Genomic DNA, 25236 nt, shown 5'->3' with positions numbered 1-25236 from the left:
ACATCAGTTCCACAAATAACTGGTGTAGATATCTCAAGAAATCTTTTTAATATATATATATATATATAATATCTACATCGATACTATGGCCGACGAGTAATTAGTGTAGATATCTCAAGAATAGCTTTTTCAAATATATATAAATATCTACACTAGTCCACGAATAATTGATGAGATATCTTAAGAATTTTTTTTAAAAAATAAACATATAATATATCTATACTAATTCCACGTGTAACCAGTTTAGATATATATAGCTACATCATTTATGCATGAAACCAGTATAGATATCATATAAGATTCCCATTTGTTTAACAAAATGCCAATACATCTTATTTCTACACCTATGTGCTTGAACCAATGTAGATAGACGAGTGTAAATGGCTTATTTTCTACTAGCTATTTAATATTACAATGACTTTTCTTTCAAGAGAATAATCTCTCTTAAATCTTAAGTGGAATTTCTCCCTCATTCTTACAGGGATTTTAGATAAGTAAATTAGTTAATAAAAACTCTCTCAAATAGTTAAAATGAGTACAATGAAGCATTTATACTCAAATGATGGAGATATTAAAGATAATGGCTGAAGAAATAATGATTCTCAAAAAGTAAGAGCAATAAGAACATAAATTTCATAACTCATTAATTTTCATGCTTAATCTCTCTTGTTAAAACAAGTTTGGAATATTATATTTATAGCTCATGAAGTGAAATAGCTATTGGAGACATAATATAGTCGTTTAGGACTGTTGGGTAGAGTAAAGAAGGGGTTTTCTATGAAAAGCACCTTTCTCTGAAGAGTTCATTTAATGTGTGTCGTACCTCTAATACTCCTACAGTTATCCTAAAACTTATGTGTTTTAAATAGGTGAAGCAAACTCCTCTTTGTTACTTTAAAATTTGCGAGGATCAGTTAAATAGAAGCACAATCTTCTCTAGAACTCTAAAATTACCATGAATGTTTGAGTCTAGCAAGGTTTTGGAATACAAGATTTTGGATTTTCATGATGTATGTCTTCACGTGTTCCTGGCTTTCTCTAAGCAAACTTGAGTTTTAAATTGAAACTTGTAAGAATGAGACTAAAGTTTGCATGTATGAGATTAAACTGATAAGGATGATGCTACTAGAGCTCTGAAACTCATGTTGATAAGATTTATAGAGGTTTTAAAGCTAAAACTCATATGGCAGGGAAACTAGATATCATGCTAGGATGAGTCAAATTATGTCGCATAATTTCTGAAGGCTATAACTCACTCAATATATAACTCTAAACGTAACAAATTATATATTGTTGGAAACATATTGAAAGTCTAGTTTTTAGAAAATAAGTTGCACAACTAAATTCAACATACTTTCTAAGATATGATCCAAAGAATAACCAAACGTCAAACCTAAGCATTGTAATTGAAAACCTGTTGGAGTCTTTTTTCAAATGAGATATATGTCATATAAAAATGATTTTTACAATGAGAGATATGATTAAAAATGTGACCAAAGATCAAGTTTTATTTTTGGTAGAATTCATATTTCAAAGTTTATGATTCAAATGTTTATAATTTTTTCAACTTAACCCTATTTTAAGTGAATAGACCATCTTTAAAAATCTTATGGAGTTAGTGATTAAAAAAGTCTAATGGTTGTGAAATATAAATGATCAAAGATGAAAAATATGACTATATAAAATTATATCTCACTATTCATTTTGAGAACAAAATGCATGTTTTAAGTTAAAATATCTTGAACTAATATTATATATCTAAATCAATGAGTTTAACATAGAGATTTTTAACCTAAGGATATTATACCTATAAAGTTTAAGGCTTTTAATGTGCATCCAATCTTGTTTTCATTCATTTAGGCTCTTCTTAGATCACCCTTTTATTTATCTTTATGTTTTTAAATTATTAAGTGTAGCATGCTAATAATGACTTCAATTTCTTTTTCTTCATGCTCTCTCTTATCTTTACTTTGGATACAACCTTTAATTATATGCTATTATGAATAAAGCTGTAGAGGGATTTTATATAGGGATCTTTAAGTGAGACAAGAAGAGTGCATTTAATGGGTTGGAATAAATTGTGTCAGCTAAAGGTTATTGGAGGATATGGATGAAAGGATTTGAAGAGAATGAATAATGCATTGGTATGTAAGTTTAGATGGGAAATTGTTGCTATCTTAAGAAACTGGTCTCTAAAATTCTTGTAGCAAAGGATGATAGAAAAGAAGATTTATCACGAAAGTGGGTTGCTAAACAAAGTGATTCAATTATATAGAAAAGGTTGAGTAGACTGTGGTTGGACTTTATGAAGCAATTGGGATAGGAAATTGAGAATGGAAGAATTGCAAGGTTTTGGACTGAGAGATGGCTTAAGGATAGAAAATTGTTTGATTGATAGGTGCTTACGGTCAATTGATGAAGTAGTGATTTAGGCTCAAGTTTGTGATTATGTGTGAGATGATGGGAATTGGACCGTAAAGGAGTTAGAGAGGATGTTGCCTAAGGAGGTAGTAGATCAAATCTATGTCGTACTAACTCCAAGTATACATAAAGAAAGTGATAGAGTGAAATGGCATAGTAGCCCTAATGGGGAATATTCAGTGGCTAGTATGTACAAGGTGATGAAGGGGTATGATGAAGTATGTGAAGAGAAAGTGTGGAAGTTGATTTAGGAATGGAAATGGCCAAGAAGGATTCAAGTAGTTCTTTGGTTTGCTACACGTGAGCTCTTTTCACCTCTATTAGAAGAAGTAATTTATTTAATACATCATCCATTTGTGTGTGTTGTAATAGTATTGAGGAGGATGTAATTCAAACTATTTGTGATTGTGTTATAGCTAAGCATGTATGGTTGCAAGTTGGGAGAGGTAAGTTGATAAATGATTTCTTCTCTGTTTCTGGTAAGAATTGGTTTATAACAAATTTAAAGTGTAATTCTAGAGTAAAGGAGATTGGTGTTGGACTGTTGCTATCACAGCTTAGTTTTTGTTATCTTAGAGGAATTGTTTTGGAGGAATTGTGAGATCTTTGAACCTTAGTTTGTATGGCCTAAAAATCTTAAAGGGGATTGTAAAGTACAAGGCTTTAACTATAGAATTAAGGTCTTGTATGGCTGGACTAGTTTGTTTGCAATAGATGGAAGGTGGGAATGTGATTGTAGAAACTGATTTAGTCTTTATGTGCTATGTGATTAATGAAGGGATTACAACAAGAATGAGTCAAAATATATTTGTGAGAGAATTCTTAAAAGGTGTTAAGGGAAAATGGAGGGTGTAGATTTCTCATGTCTTGTGTGAGGGAAATTAGTATGCAGATTGGCTTGCTAAATGGAGCTTCACTCAATCCAAAATCTTCTAGTTGATGAAAAAGCACCTGACGGTTTGAGTAGTTTACTACATAAGGATAAGATGGGTATTTCTTACCCATAGTTGATCATGTGTAATAAGTAGTATTGGGCTTTTGCCCCATTTGATTTAAAAAAAAGTAGTTAGTCTAAGTATTAATATACATTAGAGTAAATATAATAGTTATAAGGCCATGCATATGAGAAGTCATATGTATCAAATTTATAAAAAATAACATTCTGAATACTCATTGATGTATAATTATTTTAGAATAAGAAAAAATAAGATTTAGAAAAGTATAAAATAACTTCTATGCAAATAAATCATTATATCAAATCTCATATCATAGGGAACAATATAGATTAAAATACTTTAAAGCACTTGTTCTATAATGCCCTCAATTTTTAAAATGATTTTCTTCATTAAACAAGTATTTAATTCCAACACTTGACTTTTTAACACTTATCATAGTAGAAAAATGTGTCTACAATGGTAATTAAAAAGTAAAAAATAATTTTTTTAAACATTATTATGATAATAAAAATGTTTACTAAGGTAGAAAGAACAAAAGATATTATTTCAAAACCCTAACATAGTAGAAGAAAAGTCTACCATAGTAATTAAAGATCAAATTAACTTTTAAAAGACTTACTATGATAGAAAAGGATTTACCATGAAAAAAAAAAGCGTGATAAATTAAGCATATCATGGTAATTTAGGAATAAATAAATTAATTTAATGAGTACCAAATGATATCCCATTAAAAACAAGTGCTTGTCAATTCAAAACAATGTTATAAATCATGGTTGATAGTAAAACATGATTCGTAGGGGATAAATTGTCCAAAAATTTTAAAAAGGTAAAAGTGTTTAAAAGAACCTTTCTAAAAATTAATATTCAAAGCAGGAGCATTTTTTTTAAATTTTTAAGCCAACCATCATGGTTAATGCATGCCATGCCATGATGGATGACATGATAGAGGCAGTCCTCCGTATGGCAATGCACCACAGCTAAGAAGGAATGTGCCACAGTGCAATACACAGTAGCAACATATGATGGTTTCAATAAAAGTAACCAAACACGCAACTCTAAATAAAGTAATTTAAGTGTCCACATAAAACTTATCACAAAATATAGTTAAGGCTTTCATTTAATACAAAAATCCCTCCGTATAAACTTTTTATTCACAAAAACCCATAATGGGTCTAAAACACACTTGCCAAACATTATTAACTTCCCAAGCCACAACCAAAGCAAAAAACCAATGTGTGGACTACTTAACCATATCGAAAACATGTTAATTAACACTTATAGACCATACATTTACTCAAGCACATGAAACTTCTAATAGTTGGATTACAATCACTTAATACAGTTAAAATCTAATAATTGACTAAAATGGTTATAAAGCATTTTCATATCTATATCATACTCAAATCCTAATAATTAAGAGCATAAGAGTCAAAACTATTCTCGTGGCTAATTTAGAGATGTTTACTCAAAAGTTTGGAGTCATAAAGCTCAATATACATAAATAGAGGCAGAAATTTGGGCCAAGTTTGATGAGCTAGCCCAAATAAGCCCAAAGAATCATAGGGCCAAGTTTGAGAGTTTAGAATTTTTTTTTTACCCTAGGCTTATTCAGGCTACTCGAATAAACCTAAAAAAAAAATCCAGTTCTAAGCCTGAACTGAATGGGCTTAATCTAAATACTCAAATTCCTTTCTTATTATGTATAAAATTATATACAAATAAGGTAAAAATTGAAAATATTAATTTTTAAAAAAATAAAAGTGAAATCATATAAAAATTAAAAATAATATAATATAATATTTAATAATTTATGTATTCGGGCCAATATGAATAAGCCTAAAAGTCCATGAGGTTAGGATCATTTTTAGCTATATGAACTTTTTTTTTATATGTTAGGATATTTTAAGCTTGACCTGAATTGAGCCCTGCTCAAATAAGCTTGGCCCGCTTTAATTACTAGCTCTATACATAAATATGCCCTATGGTTGGCAAATATACAATAACCAAGACAAATGAGGCCTAATAAGAAGTTGCCAATATGTATACCAACACTATACTACTAGTACTTTGTTAGTTGAACTCTTTTCCTAAAAAATTGTTAACCATGCAAAATGAAACACAAAGGTCTCAGTCACCAATACTAATTTGTAATGATGCATGTAATATAACTAATCATGCAATTTCTAAATGAGCATATAAAAACATGTTTCCAATAGAAAATTTCCTAAAAATCTGAACAAAAATGTATTATTACATTTTATAACCTCCTTACTCTAGGACCCGAGTCCATGCTCAATGCCTAACTCACCCAATTAAAGGTAAGCTACTTGAAGCTACAATCCATTCATTGGATCCAATGAGAGCATACAATGTGGTATTCAAACAAACCAAACAAGAAATCCCCTACAACATTTTCAATCCCAACAAATCATGCAAATAATAGTTCCAAACAATAACAAATTTGAACAAGTTGAATTATGCTTCCAAGTGATTATTTATACACTAACATAGTCATATACAATTTTTAAACCCACTTGACAATAACCTATTTCTAAACAACAATAAGTATTTCCAAACAATAATATTTCTAAACAACATATCTTTTCAACAGACACATAATCACAAAACACACACTATCACACATTAATAAAAGTTATCTTTACTCCTTGATAGTAAAGTTCCTCTGCTAAGAAATCTAACACCTCCAATGATGTAAATACCGTAATCTAGATATAATATAATACTAATTATTATTAATATACAAGTTCTTAAACACTAATCACACCCTAATCCTAGGATTAAATTAATGAAACTCATTAACCTAAATACCTTCCATACACTTTAACCATCAAACTTATTGGGTCTATCTTGTAATTTATTGCATCTTGACATATATAACTAATTGATGCGAAAGTTTCTGGTATAGGGATCAAATACCAAACATGTATATTTGTCAATTGGGGTCTGAAATTTGCATAATTGCTAATAAGTGCTTATATCAATTAATTTAAATTGTCAAACAAATGAAACAGCTCTCGAAGATTTTCAAAAAGGGAAAAAGGAAAAAAGATGTTGAAGCCCGTTGCATATTTATAAGAGGTCTCACTTGGTTTTACAAGAAATCTTTGCTTAATTTACAAGAAGCCTTCCATGATTTACAAGGCCTGTAGTAAAATTTCCAGGATTTATATATGTTTTAAACTTTGTGTAAATCATCCTGTAAATATCACAAAAGACTGGTTGTAAAGTGAGACCTTTTGTGCGTGTGTGTATTGTGTATATATATATTTATACACACACTAAGCAAGAGTACTAATAAATTATACAAGACTTTTGATGATCAGTAGCAGGTTAAAATTATATTTTGATCTTTTAGAGTCCTTTTTATAATTATTGAGGTACTTTTATAGAATTTTTTGAATCAATTAATAATCAAACTTAACTTATTTAACAATAAGGGTAAAATTGTATTGTTTTCAAATATTGAAAATTGATATTGCATCACAAAAAAGGTTTAAAATACCAGACATTGTTATGTGAATAATTAAGGGAAAAAATATTTTTTAATCATTTTTAAATGAAATCTTGAGTGAAAATATTGCACCCAACCGACAACTTTAGACTCATGTAGTTTGTCCCGATTCAAACTCTGTTGAGACTCCATGTAAATTTCGAAAACCAATTGGTGTTATAAAATAATTTAATTAAGCTGTAACTTTGTGAAGCGCAATCATCAACTCTTTATTTAAAAAAAAAACACTAATAAGTAATAACAACTTATTATTTTACAATTCACTGTCTCATCATATCTTTTCCTTCATGTTGCTTCACAGAGAAATCAACCAATGATTTTGCCTTCCCATGCTTCTCACGATAAAACCCATCAACTCAAACACAGATATATATATATATATATATATATATATTGGCCAAACAGGAGTCAAACACAATGTTAATAATTTGATTAGGCTGAGTTTATCTCATCTTTTCATTCTATTTATAAATTATTTTTATCATATTTCATCAAAATTGGAGAAAACTTTAAACTTTAACTATTAACTTTTTAAAAAAATTCAATAAGCTTCTAACTTTATTTCAACTAAATAAACATATTTTAAAAATAAAATACTTTAACATTTATTAACCTTTCAATACTAAATGGAGCAAAAGGATTATAAACATAATAATATTAAGATGTTCGGTAAATAGAACCAAAATAAATATTTTTTATGAGATTAGATATTTAAAAATATAAAATACTTTTAATTTTTTAACAAGTAGGGAGTGTGTGTTAAAAAATATCAGATGCTTTTTACTTTTTTAACATGGAGTGTGTGTTCAAAAATATAAGATACTATTAGCTTTTCCAACCATATAGTGTGTGTTGGGGGGAGAGGGGGGCTTGACTTGTTCCCGATAAAAGACTTGTGAGTTTGATTGGTTCCCGATAAAAGACTTGTGGCTCCCTATAAGCACCAATTATTTGCTAGTCCTAGTTCCAATTAAGTAGTGTTTGTTTAATTTAAATTTAAAATCATTTTTATATATGGAATCAAATCGTATCCTTATTAATTTATTAATTTCTGTCGATGATTAAGTCAATTATATTTGTGTTTGGTCAACGATGACAATCATATTGCCTGATTTCAAATTATGGCCACAAGCTCTTCGCGCATTAGACAAATATTTCAAACACTTACTTAGTTGTTCATAGAACATAATTAGAAAAACACGCACCACCTGGCTAAGTGACAGATAATTGATACTCTTTTTAGCCAAGATTTTGGGCACAATATAATTATTATTTCTTGAAAAATTATATTATGAAAATTATCCTTTATTTAAAGACTACTAACTGTTATGTTTGGATTAGCAATAATTTTAAATTTATTATTTATCCTGATTATTTGAATTTTCAACCATCCTTTTCCTATATTACCCAAACATATGAACAAATCATATAAGTATGAAAACTCATTTTTATTGATGTGGATTTTTATACTATTTAAATAAAAATTTAAATATATTAATTTTAAATATGAAATTTTAAATTCAAAATTCAAATATATCTATCTAAATATCACATTATATAGTTTCATTGATTCCTATTAGTAAATATCATGGTATTATCTAGAAGGAAATTACAATGGATAAAGTGTTATTGTATGTAAAATATACAAATAAATCCACATATTTTCGCCTGCCTATATGCCTAACACGTCATCAAGAAGTTGTCAAACAATGTTTCAGCATTAGGAAAAAAAAAAAGATCCACTTCGACATTTCTAGAATATATGAATCTCCCTACAGTTTTTGGATATTTATTGGTATCTAATGATGAATATGTGTGTATGTATGTTTCACACTTTTTTTTAACCATGTTTTTCACTTTTTTTTTTCAAGACGTTCAACAAACTGAGAGAACAAATACAAATAGGATAACCAGGTTAATTTTGTGAATTATCTCAGCTTGTGTCACTTAAAAATTATTAACCAAAAAAAAAAAGAAAAACTTGTCCAGCACGTGTTAGTCTGTAAAGAGACTTAAATATTAAGTTTTTAATTATTACAATTACAACATGAAAAAATATTTATTGGAAGGCATAAAATAGAAAAAGCTGACCCATAGACACTTGAATATTTAATTAGAGATTTTGAATGAGTCCTAATTAAAAATGTAGCAGCGATTAAGTTCTCAATGAGATGTGCCCTCCATAGAAATTCTGGCAAGCTATCGACTAGATTAGTCAGTCAAAGACCAAGATACCAAAACCAAAAAAATAAAAAATACAATTAAAAGAAGCTGGCATCTTTTGATGATACGAATATCTAAGTGTTCTTCCTATACATGTTTGGTCATCATATTCACTGCTGAATTCCTTAAAAAAGTTGAGTTAGATTCATTAACAAAGCATCTACCAATATGAACACTTGTATTTGAAGATATTGACATCACACCACAAAATTATAAAGTGATCACCTACATCTAGAAACATGAGTTTACTGTGTGTGTTAGTGGATCACCTCTAGATATTGTTTGTCTCCTTTTTTTAATTTTCTTTGTGGAATTAATTCTCCAATTTAGTTTCTTTTTTTTTTCTTTTTTTTTAACTAAAGCATCACCCATCTCAGAATGGTCTATAGAAAAAATTTATTTCACTGCCTTCTTCTAAAACATTACTCTTTTTTATCACTGGTACAACATATATTCATGTGCTAGTTAACTATTTTGCTTCTTTTTTTTTTTAAGGTTTCTATATTTTGAAGTATGAATTTGCATGTAATTTTTTTTTTAATTTTCGTTGCGGTACTCTAGATTTTCTTAATGTTGATGGGTTCGTCCCTGCATGAATGGATTACGTGTATATATACATACATATATATATACACTGAATAATATTAGTATTTATTTTTTTATATTAAATATGCTTAAGGTTAAAGATAATATATTCCACTAAAATAGCTTAAGCCATTTAGTTAAATACTTTCTAAGCTTATATATTTATAACATATCTTCTAATACTTAATTACGGGAGTTCTTTTATATTTTAATATTTTCTTTACTTTTTTTTCTCATTTTTTTATTTTTTTCTTCTTGCCTGAGTTTGTATTTATTTTAGTCTCAAAGGCCTCATGTCTATTTAATTTCTTATTCTTTTTCTTCTCCTTCTCTCTCTGTCTCTCTCTCTCTCTTTCTTTCTTTCTTTTAATCTCTTGTTTTTTGATCTTTCTTTTTCATCAATCTCTTTTTTGTTTTTTTTTTATCTTCGATCGAATGGCACATAATATCATATTAAATTTCTTATATTAAGTGTACTTAAGAATAGCATACTCTACCAAAATATTTTAACCATTTGGTTAGATACTTTCTAAACTTATATATTTATAATTTATTTTTTAATGTTTAAATATAGGACTTCTTTTATGTTCTAATAGTATTACTTTCTAGATTAAGATAGAAAGAATTTTGATGGGTATAGTTTTCTACCATCTTGGAATCATTTTGATTACTTTAATATATTCCAACTTGCAAGTCATCGTGCAAAAGGGGATTATATTATTATCCTATTGGTGTGTGTTACTTTAATTTGGAAACTAAAGCCCCAAAAAATAACAAGAATGATAAAGTCTCCCATTAGAAAGAAAAAGGTTCGTTCCAGATAAGATGCATTTTTTAAGAAATTTTAAAGTTTCAAATTTATATTGTCTGTGTATTAAAGTTTCTTGCTAATTTTATAGGCATCAATTAGTGTTAACTGATAAGGTTAATATATCTTATAAAAAGAAAAAGGAGGGAGTACAGTATAAAATTAAACTTATAGCAAATTATAGGTCCAGTTTGTTTAATATTAAAAATTAATTAATTTTAAGTAGTTTAAAGATTTTATAAAAAGAGATCTATTTTGTTGAGACTTTACAAAAATGTAACATTTTTTTATGTTTGATTATAATAATATAAAATTTATTATTAGTTAGTTATTTTTGAATTTTATAATATTTTTCTTAATTTTTGTTTTATAAAAATACTTCGTTATTGAATTATGTTAACATTTTAGGATATATTCACATATCATATTTATTTAAAACATTATCTCTCATTTATCGTATGAGATTACTTTCATCTTCTTAAAATAATCAAAAATATGATTTTTTTTAAATTTTAATTATTTTTTAAAATTTAAATAAACATTGTAAAAAATCATGAAATAGACTTTTTCTCAAAAAATAAGTTTTTTTTTTTAATAAAATAAGATGAAACAAACGAGCTGGTAATGGCCTTTGTAAATAATTGCATTAAAAGTGTGACTCAAACCTTAGACACCATTTTTTTTTTTTTTGGTGTAAGTATAAGGGGTAAGTCTTGCCAACAATAGAGACTATCTCTTCTGAAATACTAAGTACAATAGATAAACATCTTTTAATTAAATTGTGATGTAAGCAAGTGTTAGGATTCAAATCTTCTAACTATTTATTTAAGTGATGAGAGCTTATATCATTCAAGTGTGTCAAGTTACTTCCCTCACTCCAAAATACTCATCCCTCTGCTACATATATGCAAGACATATATTAAGGAAATTTATTTTTTCCCCATTAAATCTCATGAAAAATTATTTATTTTCTCTGTTTTGCCCTAATCCACAACTAACGCTCGCAATTTTCTATACATAATTACTGAGCATACATTAATTAACACTGGGGCACTATACATAAATTTATTTCTTAAAGTTAACTTACAAAATGTTCTACACTTTGGACCAACAATAACTTGTACAAAATGTCATACGCTGTAGACCGGAGGGAGTACTTGACTACTTGTCAATTTAGAAGTTTGGCTTTGTTTTAAAATAATTATCACTTTAGGATTTCAATAAATTGTTGCTCTATTTTTTTTCGTAAATTTTATCCTTCAAATAAATTAGAAGTGTTTATTTTAGATATTATAATACATAAGGATATTTATTAGTTTTCTTAATCTATGTGCATAACCCAAACTGACAATTTTGGTATAGAGATAGTATATTGTGTAGTGTGGAACACAAATTTCTTTTTATTTTTAAATTTCGTGTTCATTGTGGAACACAATTGTCGGTTATTGGATGTGAACGGAAGATTTTTGGAAGATTGTTTATATGCCAATCAACAATTTTCTATATACGCATTACAACTTTTGGATCGCGCGATACATGATGGTTCGCTTTTGTCAATTTAATTACATATATATTCTACCATCAAATATTTAAATCAACTAGCTAATCCCTCTTGAGTAAGTCTCAAATTCGAGCTTTAAATGTATAATAATGATTAAATTTTTGATAAGAAGTACTTTCTCTAATCCTATTTATAGGGCAATGAGAGAAGTCCTCATTTGACCTCCATTAAATGTTGGATAAAAAAATACATTATTAAAATATGTATATTTAATATAAACAAAGTTGATAAATTATTAAATTTTTAGACAGAGTTAATAAATTTTAAAATTTTTTTTAATTATAATAAAACATGTTAAAAATATCTCATAAATAGCACCAATGTAGTATGCACTTTAACGAGATACTCTGATTGGATTAATTTTCGCCAAAGGTAAAGCATTAAAAGTTTGTTGAAATCAGGTGGACAATATAAATAGCACAAGTCATTCTTTCCTTTTATTTTATCTAATATTTTTCTGATTCTACACCAGCGTATTCACGCATGCTCCCTTCATTTCTATATATATGTGTGTGTATGTATATGTATAAATATACTTCACTGTTTAAGAAAATTAATTAACTATAATAATTATATCTGACAATAAAAAAATTAAATTAAAATACCCTATGTTAATTAATATAAGTATACATTAATTATTTCTCATTAATGTAAATTATGAAGGATGATTTAGAAAATATGTAATAAATACTTATTAAAATATGTGATTTTACTCACATAAAAAAATAAATAAAAAGTGATAATTTTTTCTATAAATAGAAACGGAGGGAGTATATGTGATTCCTTCTCAAGATATAAGTTTTTTTTTTTTGAAAAAATGATAATAAAATCCCTTCAAATTATATAAATAATAATTTGATCTCTCAAAATGTCATAATTTTACTAAAGTCCTTAGATACCTCTTTGTCAGTAAATTTTAAATTGAAAAGACCATTTTACCCTTATTGATAAGTTGTGATTTCTTGTTCAATTATTGTGATTCTTTAAATAAAAGTTGTAAATACAGTTTGTTATTTTAAGAACTTGTTTTTTAATAATAGAAATTATATTTGATAAATTGTGATTTTTTGTTCAACTTTTGTGATTCGCAGAACAAAAATTATTATTCCTTAAGTAAAAGTTATAATCATGGCTTTTTTTTAATAATAAAAATTACACTTTAACAAGTTGTGATTTCTTATTTAACTCTTATAATTTACAAAACAAAGTTATATTACTTAAATAAAAGTTATGATTAGAGCTTATTATTTTCAATAAAGATAAAATGATCTTTTTATTTTAAAATTTATTGACATAAAAGTCCCTAACAACTTCATTGAAATTATGATATTTTAAAAACCCAAATTGTCATTTATATAATTTAAAGGAATTTTATTTTTATTTTTATTTTAGAAATAATCATGTTTGAGACAGTTAAAAGCATTGAGCGAGAAAACCTTTTCTACCCAAAATTTAAACTTTTGTTTGCGATATTGCGAGGAATTAATGCCTAACTAGACTCAACTCCCTTTTATTGATCTGGGTTAAGCGGCAAATTTGCCGTGGTACTCCAGAAAGAAAAATGATTTCCCAAAACGCTGTAAGTTCAAAAATATTTGCCAATATACTACAAGAACTCAGCTTCTGCCAAACTGAGTTCCAAACAGTGTGCTTAGGCTAGTGTTACGGCTACGTGCTTTGAAACAGCTGGCAGTCTACTGAAGCCATGGAAGAGAAATTTTAACTGGTAATGGTCTTGCAATTCTCACAGAATGATGCTGAGCTCAGAGGAATCCGCGAGAACATTGTTTGATTCAAATGAAAGACCATGTTGCTGCAGAAGCCCCGAAGATAATAAGAGCGGCAACAGAGAGGGTGATAGGGCTTGAATAGGGGAAGAGATCAGTATTTGAGAAACCGACTTGCTGAGCCTTGCCGTTGCGTTCACTTGTTGGTTTTGTAATCCTGAATCGTGATGCCACGTGTCAGTATGGGGGCTTTAAAAGGTTTTGCATGGACATGGGAAAGTAATACGTACCTGGTGGAAGAGGCGGGGGGCCAGAAAATGAGGTGATATACGTTAGCTTTGCAAGTGAAAGTGCTGCTGATATCATCGAAAGCATAGCTGTAAGCCGTGGGAAAGGCCTTCTTGAAATTGGCAGAGTAATAGGAGGCATGACACGTGGTTGGGTTGGCATGTTGTCCTCTGCAGCAGTACTGGTCCGATCCAAATGCCTCGCAAGTGCTCTCGCATCCAACCACGCCCCCACTCTTCACTTGAAGTTCCCTTGGGCAACCTGCATGTTTTCATTGATAATTAATAAATAATTCCATTCCATGCTCATCTTTCCCAGAGTCAAGAATATGGACAGGGTTATCCAAGTTGGTTTGAATAACCAATCATATGAGTTGGGTTGGATTGAAATTTTTTTGACCCAAATAAAATAATTTTTTCTTAGCCTAGATCAAATAACTTGTAAACCATGTGAGTTAAACCTAATGGATTTAGGGTTGACTCATTTAAGTTATATTATTTTAAAAAAAATAAAAGAAAAAAGGGTTCAACCACATGATTTTTGATAAATTGATGGGCAAGAGTACTTAGCTTGGCTGGTTTTTTTTTTTTTGGCCAAAACTTGGTTTGTTCAATTCATATATTCCGTAAAAATATTATGGGTTAATATTTTGGTGTATCTAAAATGAACAATAGTGGGATAGAATTTATCATGATTTAGGTGTATTATTTTAAGATTCATGAAAACAAATACATTGCAAAAAAAAATTAAATGAGTTAGTGGGTTAGTCCATGTAATTGCGTACCCTCAAAAATCACATTCAGTTATGATTTTGGGAGAATGACAAATAAGTTTCAAAAGAATTAATTAATTCAACTTAAATCTCAAATGCCAACTTTTAAGAATTTATAAATTTAGTTCTCAATTTTATAATTTTATTGTATTGAATTTATAACTTGTTTTTTAAATTTTATGTGATTGAAAAATAAATAAATTTTTTTATTAAAATTTAGAACATAAGTTATAAAATTAAAAGTCAAACTTACAAATTCTTAAAAATTACCACTTAAAATATAAGTAGAATTAATTGATCCTTTTTGACCTCTTTATCATTCTCCCAATGATTTTTTCAACTCATAAGAAAATAGACTAAACCAAATCCAATTCATTTTTTTCCCAAAACTCATATATGGGGTTGGCGAGCTCTAATTCCCATGCACAATATAACATAACCTGCAATGCTGTTACGTGCCTCTGTTGAGATTAGAAATACAACCGGTGGAATTACAGGCAGAGGCACCATAGACCCCAGCTGGGACAGCAAGCATTGGGAGATTGTAGCCGTCGACGAGGCTGACGTCGTAGAAGTCTTGGTCAGTGCCACCGCCGAGTGTGATCTCGAACAACGACGCAGGAGGAGCTGCTCCGTTCCCTTTACATTCCAGCTTCCCGCCGCAATCACCTGTTTGACACTTTCCGTTTCCATTTCCATCAAACTCACAGCCAGTCCTTCCCCATATCCTCCCCGACCACTTTGGTCCGCTCGTCAGCTTCACACTTCGCCCCGCCTCCAGCCAGAACCCTGTCAGCAAAAGTTCTGGCAACCCTGAACCGGACAGCGTGGCAGGCCATATGGTGGTGGTGCAGTTGTTGGTGATGGTGAATGTGATGCAGTATGAAGAGGTTGAGGAAGTGAAGAGAAGGAGGAGGAAAGTGGGGAGCTTCGAGAATGGCATTTTGAAGGCAAATAGGAGGGATCTCTGCTTGTGATGCGAGTTTCATATATCTGTCTGGGTGTGTAATTCATCATGCATTCACCAGAGCATGAAGGATAAAAATATGTTGCTTAGAAAATACGTAGAGAAACTTACTCTACTAATTCATTTGAAGGATAAAATTGTCACAAAAAAAAAAAGCAATGATTTATTGAAAACCTAAAGTGGTAATTATTTCAGAACAAAACCAAACTTCTAAAGGGATAATTACTCCCTCCAATCCACTGATAATGTAAATTTGAAACTTTAAAATTTCATTTATAAAATGCATCTTATCTCGAATGAACCTTTTCTTTCTAACGGGACTTATTATTCTTATTATTTTTTGGGGCTTTAGTTTCCAAAGCAACACACACCAATGGGGTAATGATAGAATAATAGAATCCCCTTTTGCATGACTTGAAAGTTGGAACATATTAAAGTAATTAAAATTATTCCAAGATGGTAGAAAACTACCCATCAAAATTCTTTCTATCGTAGTCTAGAAAGTGAATGCTAAAACTATTTAGTATATTTACGTAATCCATTCATGTAGTTCAATCCTACCAAACTTACTACTTTCTTTGCTCTTCGTGTGAAGCTAGGTTAGATAATATGAAATGCTAAAAATGAAATAGGTAGCCTGAATATGAGAATGTCTTGGCAAAGACTTTTTGCCCATGCCTGTTGGAATATATGGAATGCTAAATGCAAAAAGATCTACTCTAAAGATGATATTCTGTATAGTGATATTACCTTCTCCTGCACTCAATAAATAATCAATGACCTGAAACTTCATTACAAAATTAATCATCTGAGCAAAATTGATGGCAAATAAATAGCCAAATGGAGCTCACCAATCCTAGGTGAGTTGGAATTGATGTTGATGGTTTAGTCAACGTTAATAGAGATGTTGCTTGTGGAGGCATCATCAGAGACAACAAAGGCAATTGGATTAAGAAATTTTTTAAAAATCTTATTATCACCCTAGCACAACAGCAAAACTTATGGGGATTTTGGAAGGTCTTGATCTTTGTTGGAATGCTAAACTATCCAAAGTTAATGTTTGCACTAATTCCCTAGATGTTATGGTGCTCATTGATTGCACCAAATGTGAAAGCCAGCCTCTCTCAACAATTATTAAAAAATCAAAAATCTCACCATGAGAGATTGTGTGATCACTTTTGATTATATTTACAAAGTGACAAATAAGTGCACTAACCTTTTGGCTCGTAAGGTGTCAAGTGATAATTTTTAGATTTCTTTATTACTAAAATTTTTTAATCTTACTCCCATTACTTAATGTTTTTCTAGGAGACAAGAAGGCTAAGGGTAAAGGAGAAACCTCAGGGGCCAAGCACTAGAGACTTTATTGTATAATTTCTAGTACTTGATTTTGTAGAATGATGGATTATGTTTGCTATCATAGGATAATTGTTCTTCGTGATTGTTTAGGCTTTTGGCATATGGTTTAGGTTTTGGACACCTTAGAATTGTTTATGTGTGAAAAAGGAGTGATTTTGGTTCTGAATGTCTAACTTTTTAAATGTGATCAAATTTTGAAATGAAACTAATTCCATTAACTAGTTTATTGAATAGGCTTTCTATACGAACAGCTAGATCACCTCAATCAGATGTCGGATGATAGATTGGGACGCATCAAAAGTTTGCCCTTAAAGCTATGCTATGGCAACATCTTTACTATCAAATTCTATACAATATGCTGCGACGCACATGACAAAGAAGGTCATGCCATGGCACTTCTTAATATGCCATAACGAATGCTTCTGCAATTGAAAATGATGATTTTGACCCTTTTATTTCAATTTTTCCAAACTAAGAGGTATCTCATGCTTCTTAATGCTTTTAGGACTCTAATTCATTATTTAAGTGGGTCTTGTTATGCTTCAAACCATTTGTGGTCTTAGGATCCTAAGATATTCTCAATACCTTATCCTAACGGGTGCAAATCCTTTAATAATATACTAGTAGCTATTAAATGATTTAAATCCCTTCTTCCATGACAAGCTTTACTTACTAATACTATTTTGAATCTTCAAATTATAAGTTTAAATTTTATTAATCATAGTATATAGTCTTTTCTTTTTTTTTTAATTATGGTTAACTTTCTTTAACTATAGTTAATTTCTATTTTACCATTACAAGGTAACTAGGGTGATTAATCCTTATTTACCATGGTAATACATGGTGTTATGGTTAAGTCTTGTGGAGTAATTAGGCAATATTACATAGAGCACCTGATATCCTAAGTCTGCCTCATGTCAAATTGAGAGACTTTAATAGGTGCCTAGACTAATTAGAGTTGGTAATTCAAGTGGATTCAAGTTTATTTGAATTTGGCTCACTTTAGGTTAAACTTATTTAAATCGAGTTCAAAATATCTAAACATATAAAAAAAAAAAACTCATGTGGCCAAGTTTAATCTTGATACATCAAACTCGAAGGCTTAACTTGAATACCTAAATTGTTAAATTTTATTTTATTTTATTTTTTTATTAGTCAATTTTAATTTTTATGTTGAAAAAAATAAAATCTTACAAGCAACATAGCGCTACAACACATTTTTTTCTATCTTTATTAAAGTGAGACCAAACATTGAAAGAATACAAATGAAAATATATAAATGAACATCTTATGTTTATTTTTCCTTGATATTTTAAAAAAATATTGAAGACAAACAATTATTAAATCATCAAAACTTCATAATACAAAATTTGTAAACAACTGGAAGAGGGTTTGTGAGTTCTAAACAGAAGCTGAACTGAAGATTAATTTCTTTTTATTAATAAAAAATTTAAATATTCAAGCCAAACTCATTTGAGTTTGACTTGGCCCAAATTTCTTAATAATAATATTTAACTTTGAATAGCCATCATTTAAATTTATTCAAAATCCTGATCCAATTGGATTTATCTGGCCCCTATTAAAGTCTCTTAGTTCAATTGAGACAAGCTCAAAAAAATCGGGTGCTATATGCAAAAAAAAAAAAAACACGTGAAGAAGAAGACAAATGCTCTTAAACAGGTTTTTATTTATTTATTCTTTTGGCATATGATTGTACTAAAATTTGTCTGAAAAACCAGTTTCAACGCTAGGTGTTGGAGAAGAAATTTTGGAACTGGATCTGGTGGAGCCAAATTCTCATTTGCAATAAACATATTGAAAAATATTTTTGAACTTGTAGCATTTTGGGAAATAATTTTTCCTGTATAGTACCATTGTCAATTTGCCGAGTTAAGCCCTTAAACCCCCTCCAAAAAAAAAAAACAAAAACAAAAAGATATAGGAGCCAGTCACAGAAATACAACCTAAATCTTTTTTCCTTTTAGAAATAGTACAAGGGACATACATGTGAACGTAGGCAATAGGTTATAATGTTGATCCAGTATGAAAGTTTTAATGTTCTAATAACCTCCCACAAACAAGATGAATTTGATGCCACTGGGTCATAGCTAGAGCCATTGGCAAAAATTAAATTATCTTATTGCAACATTGGTTCATTAATATGAGTTTATTATGTTATGACCTTTCACCATCCCAATTCTCTAATCTTGTAAGGGGCCAGAATAAGCCTAAATAACATGTATTCATCAAATTTCCCTAACAGCACAAGTCAAGTAGCATCTTTTATCTTATGTAAATTAAAGTAAATTCAATTCAATTCCTTTACAAAAGAAAGGGGGAAGGGGGGTTCTGCAAGTAAATAGTAGGTAAAATGTGGGTTTAGGAACTTGAGGAAGATCCTGACTATACAAGCAAGTGTACTGTATATCCTGATAGGTTAACCTTTTAGAGAGAGAATAATGGCCTCTTGACAATGTGATATCAGTGCCAACTTTTGATCCTAAGACTTGTATACTTGATATTATATATTAAAGAAAATTAAATCCGGCATTTGCCTTAATTAAAGTAAGTAATTCATGTGTATTTTAATTTAATTGTGAAAAGATGTTTTACACCAACAGGTGGACACACATGTTCATTGTACCACAACTTTGTGTTATGCAAAGAACTATACAAAAAGGAATAAAAAGCCATTAAGCAGCTTCTTAACTATCATAATAATCATTGTATCATTAGCTGTTTTCTATAAAACAATGTACATCATTATGACAACTACTTGAACATGAACTTCTTCTGCCTTCCCAAGAGTCAGTAATCAATCATCACATCTCAAACATTAGTTCCCCACACAAATTATTTTGTTCTGTAGTATTAGTCATGGTCTTGTATTGATCATTTTTGTCTTCTGTCTCTCTATGAGTATCAATCAGGTAATAAAAGAAAATGACGAGTCATTCTCAGTAGTAGCATTGTATTTAAGCGGAGAGGGAATTTCATGGGACCCTCCAAAGACAAAATTGCAGATTTCAAGGTCCATGATAGTTCCCCTATAATCTGCTTCTTTAATTAGATAGGGTTAGATTGTTTTATTTTAATTTATTTTTAATACAAGACCATGGACAAGAATCCGTGTAAAAGAGAAACCATTAGATCATGTCATAACACAAAAAGTTCTTACATCCTAGCACAGGGACCTCAAAAATCTTAACATCTAAACTATCATTGATGGCTTGGTGAGCAAGCCAATCAGTGCATTGATTCAGCTCTCTGCATATGCGATTAAAAGTGATCGTCTAATCTCATATGATGAAGTCTCTATGTTCTTTAAAATTCCAAAGAGCGGGTGATTTTGGGCAGAATCGAGCCGAATGAGCATGAGATCTTCAAAAAGTTTGAGTAGATATTAACTTGTGTGAGCTTATTATCCCAACAAAGGTTGAGGCCTTCAAGGAGATAGGGTTAGTTTTGAGTCCAATGTCGTCACTTGCCTTCAAATTCCTTCATGTTCATCCCTATCCAGAGGAACTGGATTGATGCACAACTTGAAGTGTATGCTTCATGAGATTTAATTTTGATATATCACACCAATCATAAATAGTCAGGCAAACATACAAAAGATAAATCTTACTGAAACAAACTCCATTATTGATCTATCCTGTTCAGATAACCTTATGATTAGATTTGACCGTAACTTGAGAGAAATTTCAAGGATTATTTTCCAGACAATCTAGGGATCTCAAACAATAGATTAATGATATAGTAAGTATAAAAATCATTCAAACAAATTTTCTTCTTAACTCTCCCATACAAAACTGAGCCGAAAAGTAAAATTCTTTTATTGAGTGTTTTAGAGCAGCCAATTTCAATTTTCAGACATTAAGAAATTACAATGTAAAAAATTCTTTTCTATCTATATTTACAATGAATCGACCAATGGTGATTATCATATCAGATCCAGACAGTGAAAGGACATGGATCTTTCTTTTGGTTTTTCAGCCCTGAAGTGACCTGAAAAGCACAGATATGATCTATTACCAAAAACCTATCGGCAAAATCTAAATCTCAGTGACATTTTCATTGAAGTCAGAAGAATTGTAAGAACTCTTCATGGACGGGAAAAGGGGGAGAGACATGAGGTTAGGCCAGATAAAGTATATTATCATGGATGTTTTGACATTGTCAAACAAATTTCTCAACGAAATTCATTGATTTGAGAACAAATACTTGGCTGTGGTTTCTCGCAATGTTTTTCAGTTAAGAGAGTTTCAGTGGTCGATTCTGGATACACCTAAACCCACTAGGTTCATGCACAGCCATGTTTTGTTGGTTTGTGTTGTGACTTGAGAATTTTAATCATAAGAACACAGTCTTTCATTGATCATAAATGCCTCCATGAGAAAATTAATGCTTTGTTTCTATACTTGTATGAGGATGGACAACTCGTGTATGCAACTCCAATAATTGATCCCAACACACACTTGACAAGGAAGGATTGGACATTCCATATATTAAGCTATGTTAACATTAAGCATTGTTAGAACAGGCATTGGATAAGAAGGAAAAGTTCCACAACAATTGAGAAGGGAAGCATGATTCAACTAATTCTTAAAATCTCTTACGTTGTCAATTTAAGATTCTCTAAGTAATTTACTATCATGTCCTTATATCATTCTTATAAAATTATCATGACTAGACACGTTTTTTCATACTGCATATGATGTGTAAGGAATGAAGTGCATTCTTCATAACTCATAAATATTATGACTTATTACGTATTTTATATTTTATAGAAAAATGTTCCATGTATTGTGCAAAATTTGAAAGATAAGCCACTCTCTATTCAATATTTCAATACTTTTAATATTAAGCTTGCCATAGATTTTGTATTGTATATTAATATTAAATTTGGTACTGATTAATAATTTCTTAGTAAAATAAGCATGTTCCCCCTTTTTTTGTTTGTATTGCACAGAATGTGAGAAATAATATATATACCGTTTGATGTGTGACTATTATTATCTACTGTATATTTTATATTTTATATTGATGATTTGCAAAATTAATAATATAACTGTTATTGTGTTAAAAATTTTAAACCATTTAGTTCTAATTCATTTTTCTATTTGTTTTAAACTCTCAAAAAATAATTTCCATAATAAATTTTAGATATTATGTTACCTACACGGCAACCTAAATAAATCCTTAGGCTCTTCACAACCCCGCTTGATCACACCATTAAAACCAATTAACCCGAAGTCAATGGCTAGCTTCTCACCAAGTTTACACTCTATAGTCTATACAAAGCAATCTCTTTCTCCTCTTTTACATCAAAAATCAGTGTTAGCGTAAGAACTTACCCTGATAATCTCAGAAGACTAGAGATTTCTGCCAGCATTGTCTCAATCTCGTCATATCTTGGGTGAGACTTGTCTCCAACAATAAACTCATGAACTTCACCATAAACCTCTATTACGCTGCATCCAGGGACTTTATTCACGCCATCTGCTTTCATCATCTTTCTCAAACTGTTAACTCTTTCCCAGTTCTTGTCATCAGCATATATGTTTGATAAAAGAACATAAGCACCATCATTCTTGAACTCCAGCTCCAACACCTTTCTCAGGGCAGACCCACCCAGTTCTCTGTTATTATACATTCTACAAGCATTAAGTAATGCAGTCCATGCACCAGCATGAGGTTCCACAGGCATGTTATTTATGAAGTTCATGGCTTCTTCCAGACGCCCTGCTCGACCACATAAATCAACCATTAAGCCATAATGCTCAAGTTTAGGGTCAATTCCATACAGATTCTTCATTGATTCAAAATGCTTTTGACCTTCTTCAACCAGACCAATCACACTACATCCTCTTAAGACCGAAATAAAGGTGACTTCGTTTGGCTGTACACCATCCTGTTTCATAAGAGAAAAAAGATCAAGACACTCCTTGCCAAACCCATTCATTGCTAACCCACCAATGGCACTGCTCCAAGTGTAAACGTTCTTTTCCTTCATACCCCAAAAGATTTCCATGGCCTTGTAAATATTTCCACATTTAGCATACATGTCAATAAGTGCAGTTCCTAGTGTCACAGTCATCCTGAGCTTGTTTCTCTGTATATATGCATGAGCCCATCTTCCTTGATCCATTGTTCCCAAGTGGGTGCATGCAAATAAAATCGAAACCATGGACACTTCATCAACTTTCACACCCTTTATTTGCATCAAATTAAACAAATCCAACGCCTCTCTTGACCTCCCACTTTGGGCGTACCCTGCAATCATAGCATTCCAGGCAACAGTATCTCTCACAGGCATTTCGTCAAACACTTGTCTTGCAAAGTCAATATCGCCACATTCAGCACAGGCCTTCACCATTGTCGTCTTCGAAACCAAATCTGGCTCAGCAATCGCTTCATATACCCCACGACATGAACTTAAGCAACCTAATTCACCATACATAAATATCAATCCACTCTGCACATGTGGGTCACTCTCAAACCCATACTTTATAACCGCACCATGAACTGACAAACCCACCTCCCGCACCAAAAGCTGCGCACATGAGCGAACCAAGAAATTGAAGGTGTAATTATCAGGCGATAGATTGTTTCTGGAATGGAGAATTTGATTATAGAAGTGAAAACTTCTGTGAGGACTTGAGCTCTTGGAGTAGGCTCTGATCAGAGAGTTGAAGGAGAATGTACTGGGATTATCATATTGGTTTAGAAGCTGAATGGAGTAATCGTGATTGGTAGGATTGTCCAAGGCGATTGTGGCTACAAATTGACCATGAAAGTGAGGATTGTTGAGAATGCCGATTTGAAGCAACTGGGTGTGGATCTGCTTGAGCTCTCTGAGAGTGGTACTTGATTGAATAAGTGAAATTGTGGGATGCTTCGCTATAAATGTCAGAGTGTTCATTACAGGCATATGCGATTTGAGAGTGAAGCATCAAGCATTTGGCATTGAGCTTTGGGATATTTCTTCTGTTTTTTTTCCCCCGCTTCCGTCTTGGAACACGATTCAGAAGATTTTCACTTTTCCATGCTTAATTTCAACGTAATTCAAAGGCACAATCAAGATCACATAAGAACATTTATTACTGTATATAATCAAATAATTTTAATATTGTCCTGAAGAATAAAGAACTCAAATATAATTAAAATTTATTTTCAAAAAATAAGACTACTCTTTATATATATAATCTTTTAATAAGTTTCTATTTGAGAGAAAAAATAAATTTTATTTTTATGTTAATAACAATTAATTTTTTTCATTAACAATTCTTAAAAAGTAACTTAATAATAGAGAATAACAAGCTTTATGATTTAAGGAATAAGTTCCCATTCAAAGAAAAAAGCAAATCTAATTTTTATTTTAACAACAATTAATTCTTTCATTAACAATTTCAAAATATTAACTTAGTAGCAAAGAGAAAGTATTGGTGTCTGATGAACAAATTCTCATTTGAAAAAAAAATATGTTTTATTTTTATTTTAACAAAAATCAATTCTCCCTTCACAACAAAATATATATATATATATATATATATATATGAAGGGTAATTTTATCTATTTATAACAAATTTTAATTATATTTAGGTCTCTTGATCTGTAGAACAAAATCAAAATTATTTAATCTTGCATAATAATAAATGTTATTTAGTGGTACTTGTTTGTGATATTTCCATCCACTAACTTGTGCAAATGAATATACTACAACTAAAAGTAGTCATTAATAAAAATATATAAAATCCATGGCCAAAAAATAAACATGAAATTCATTACATATCATCTTTTTCTTCTCCTTCACATTTTTAGTAATATCATTACGTATTTTGGCAAAAAGAAAAAAGATATTTGAGCAAATTAATCCCCAAAAGTTTCTAGAATCCAAAATTTACTTTTTTAAGTGATATTTTTTTAACTTTTAAAAATGATTGAATCTGACCCCTATTATTAATAAAAGTTAATTTAATTATTAGTTGATTAGAAAATGACAGAAAAGAAGCCAAAAAAATTTGGTCATTTTTT

At 30.2% G+C, this 25236-nt stretch overlaps 2 protein-coding genes across 3 annotated transcripts; both read right to left on the bottom strand.

Moving 5' to 3' along the window:
- Window positions 1–13879: 13879 nt before the first annotated feature.
- On the bottom strand, window positions 13880–15816 carry LOC129322458 (pathogenesis-related thaumatin-like protein 3.5). Its single transcript, XM_054968775.1, has 3 exons — window positions 15333–15816; window positions 14104–14362; window positions 13880–14030 (listed from the first exon to the last, which is right to left on the bottom strand). Exons 1-3 carry the CDS (start codon window positions 15814–15816, stop codon window positions 13880–13882), a joined length of 894 nt encoding a protein of 297 aa, XP_054824750.1.
- A 4141-nt stretch (window positions 15817–19957) lies between these two features.
- Window positions 19958–24225, bottom strand: LOC129321829 (putative pentatricopeptide repeat-containing protein At5g40405). 2 transcript variants are annotated; one of them, XM_054967754.1, is made up of 2 exons: window positions 22557–24225; window positions 19958–20753 (listed from the first exon to the last, which is right to left on the bottom strand). In XM_054967754.1, the coding sequence occupies exons 1-2, from the start codon at window positions 24131–24133 to the stop codon at window positions 20690–20692; spliced, it is 1641 nt and encodes a 546-aa protein (XP_054823729.1). In that variant the 5' UTR covers window positions 24134–24225; the 3' UTR covers window positions 19958–20689. The 2 variants fall into 2 exon arrangements, with proteins under 2 accessions (XP_054823729.1, XP_054823730.1); XM_054967755.1 differs by lacking the exon at window positions 19958–20753 and adding an exon at window positions 20760–21207.
- Window positions 24226–25236: the final 1011 nt, after the last annotated feature.

This window comes from Prosopis cineraria, unplaced genomic scaffold (assembly GCF_029017545.1).
Source record: "Prosopis cineraria cultivar Desert tree isolate PC_DT_omini unplaced genomic scaffold, ASM2901754v1 PC10, whole genome shotgun sequence".
Lineage (NCBI taxonomy): Eukaryota > Viridiplantae > Streptophyta > Magnoliopsida > Fabales > Fabaceae > Prosopis > Prosopis cineraria.
The sequence above is the reverse complement of the archived record's forward strand: the minus strand, read 5'-3'. Positions and strand labels throughout refer to the sequence as shown.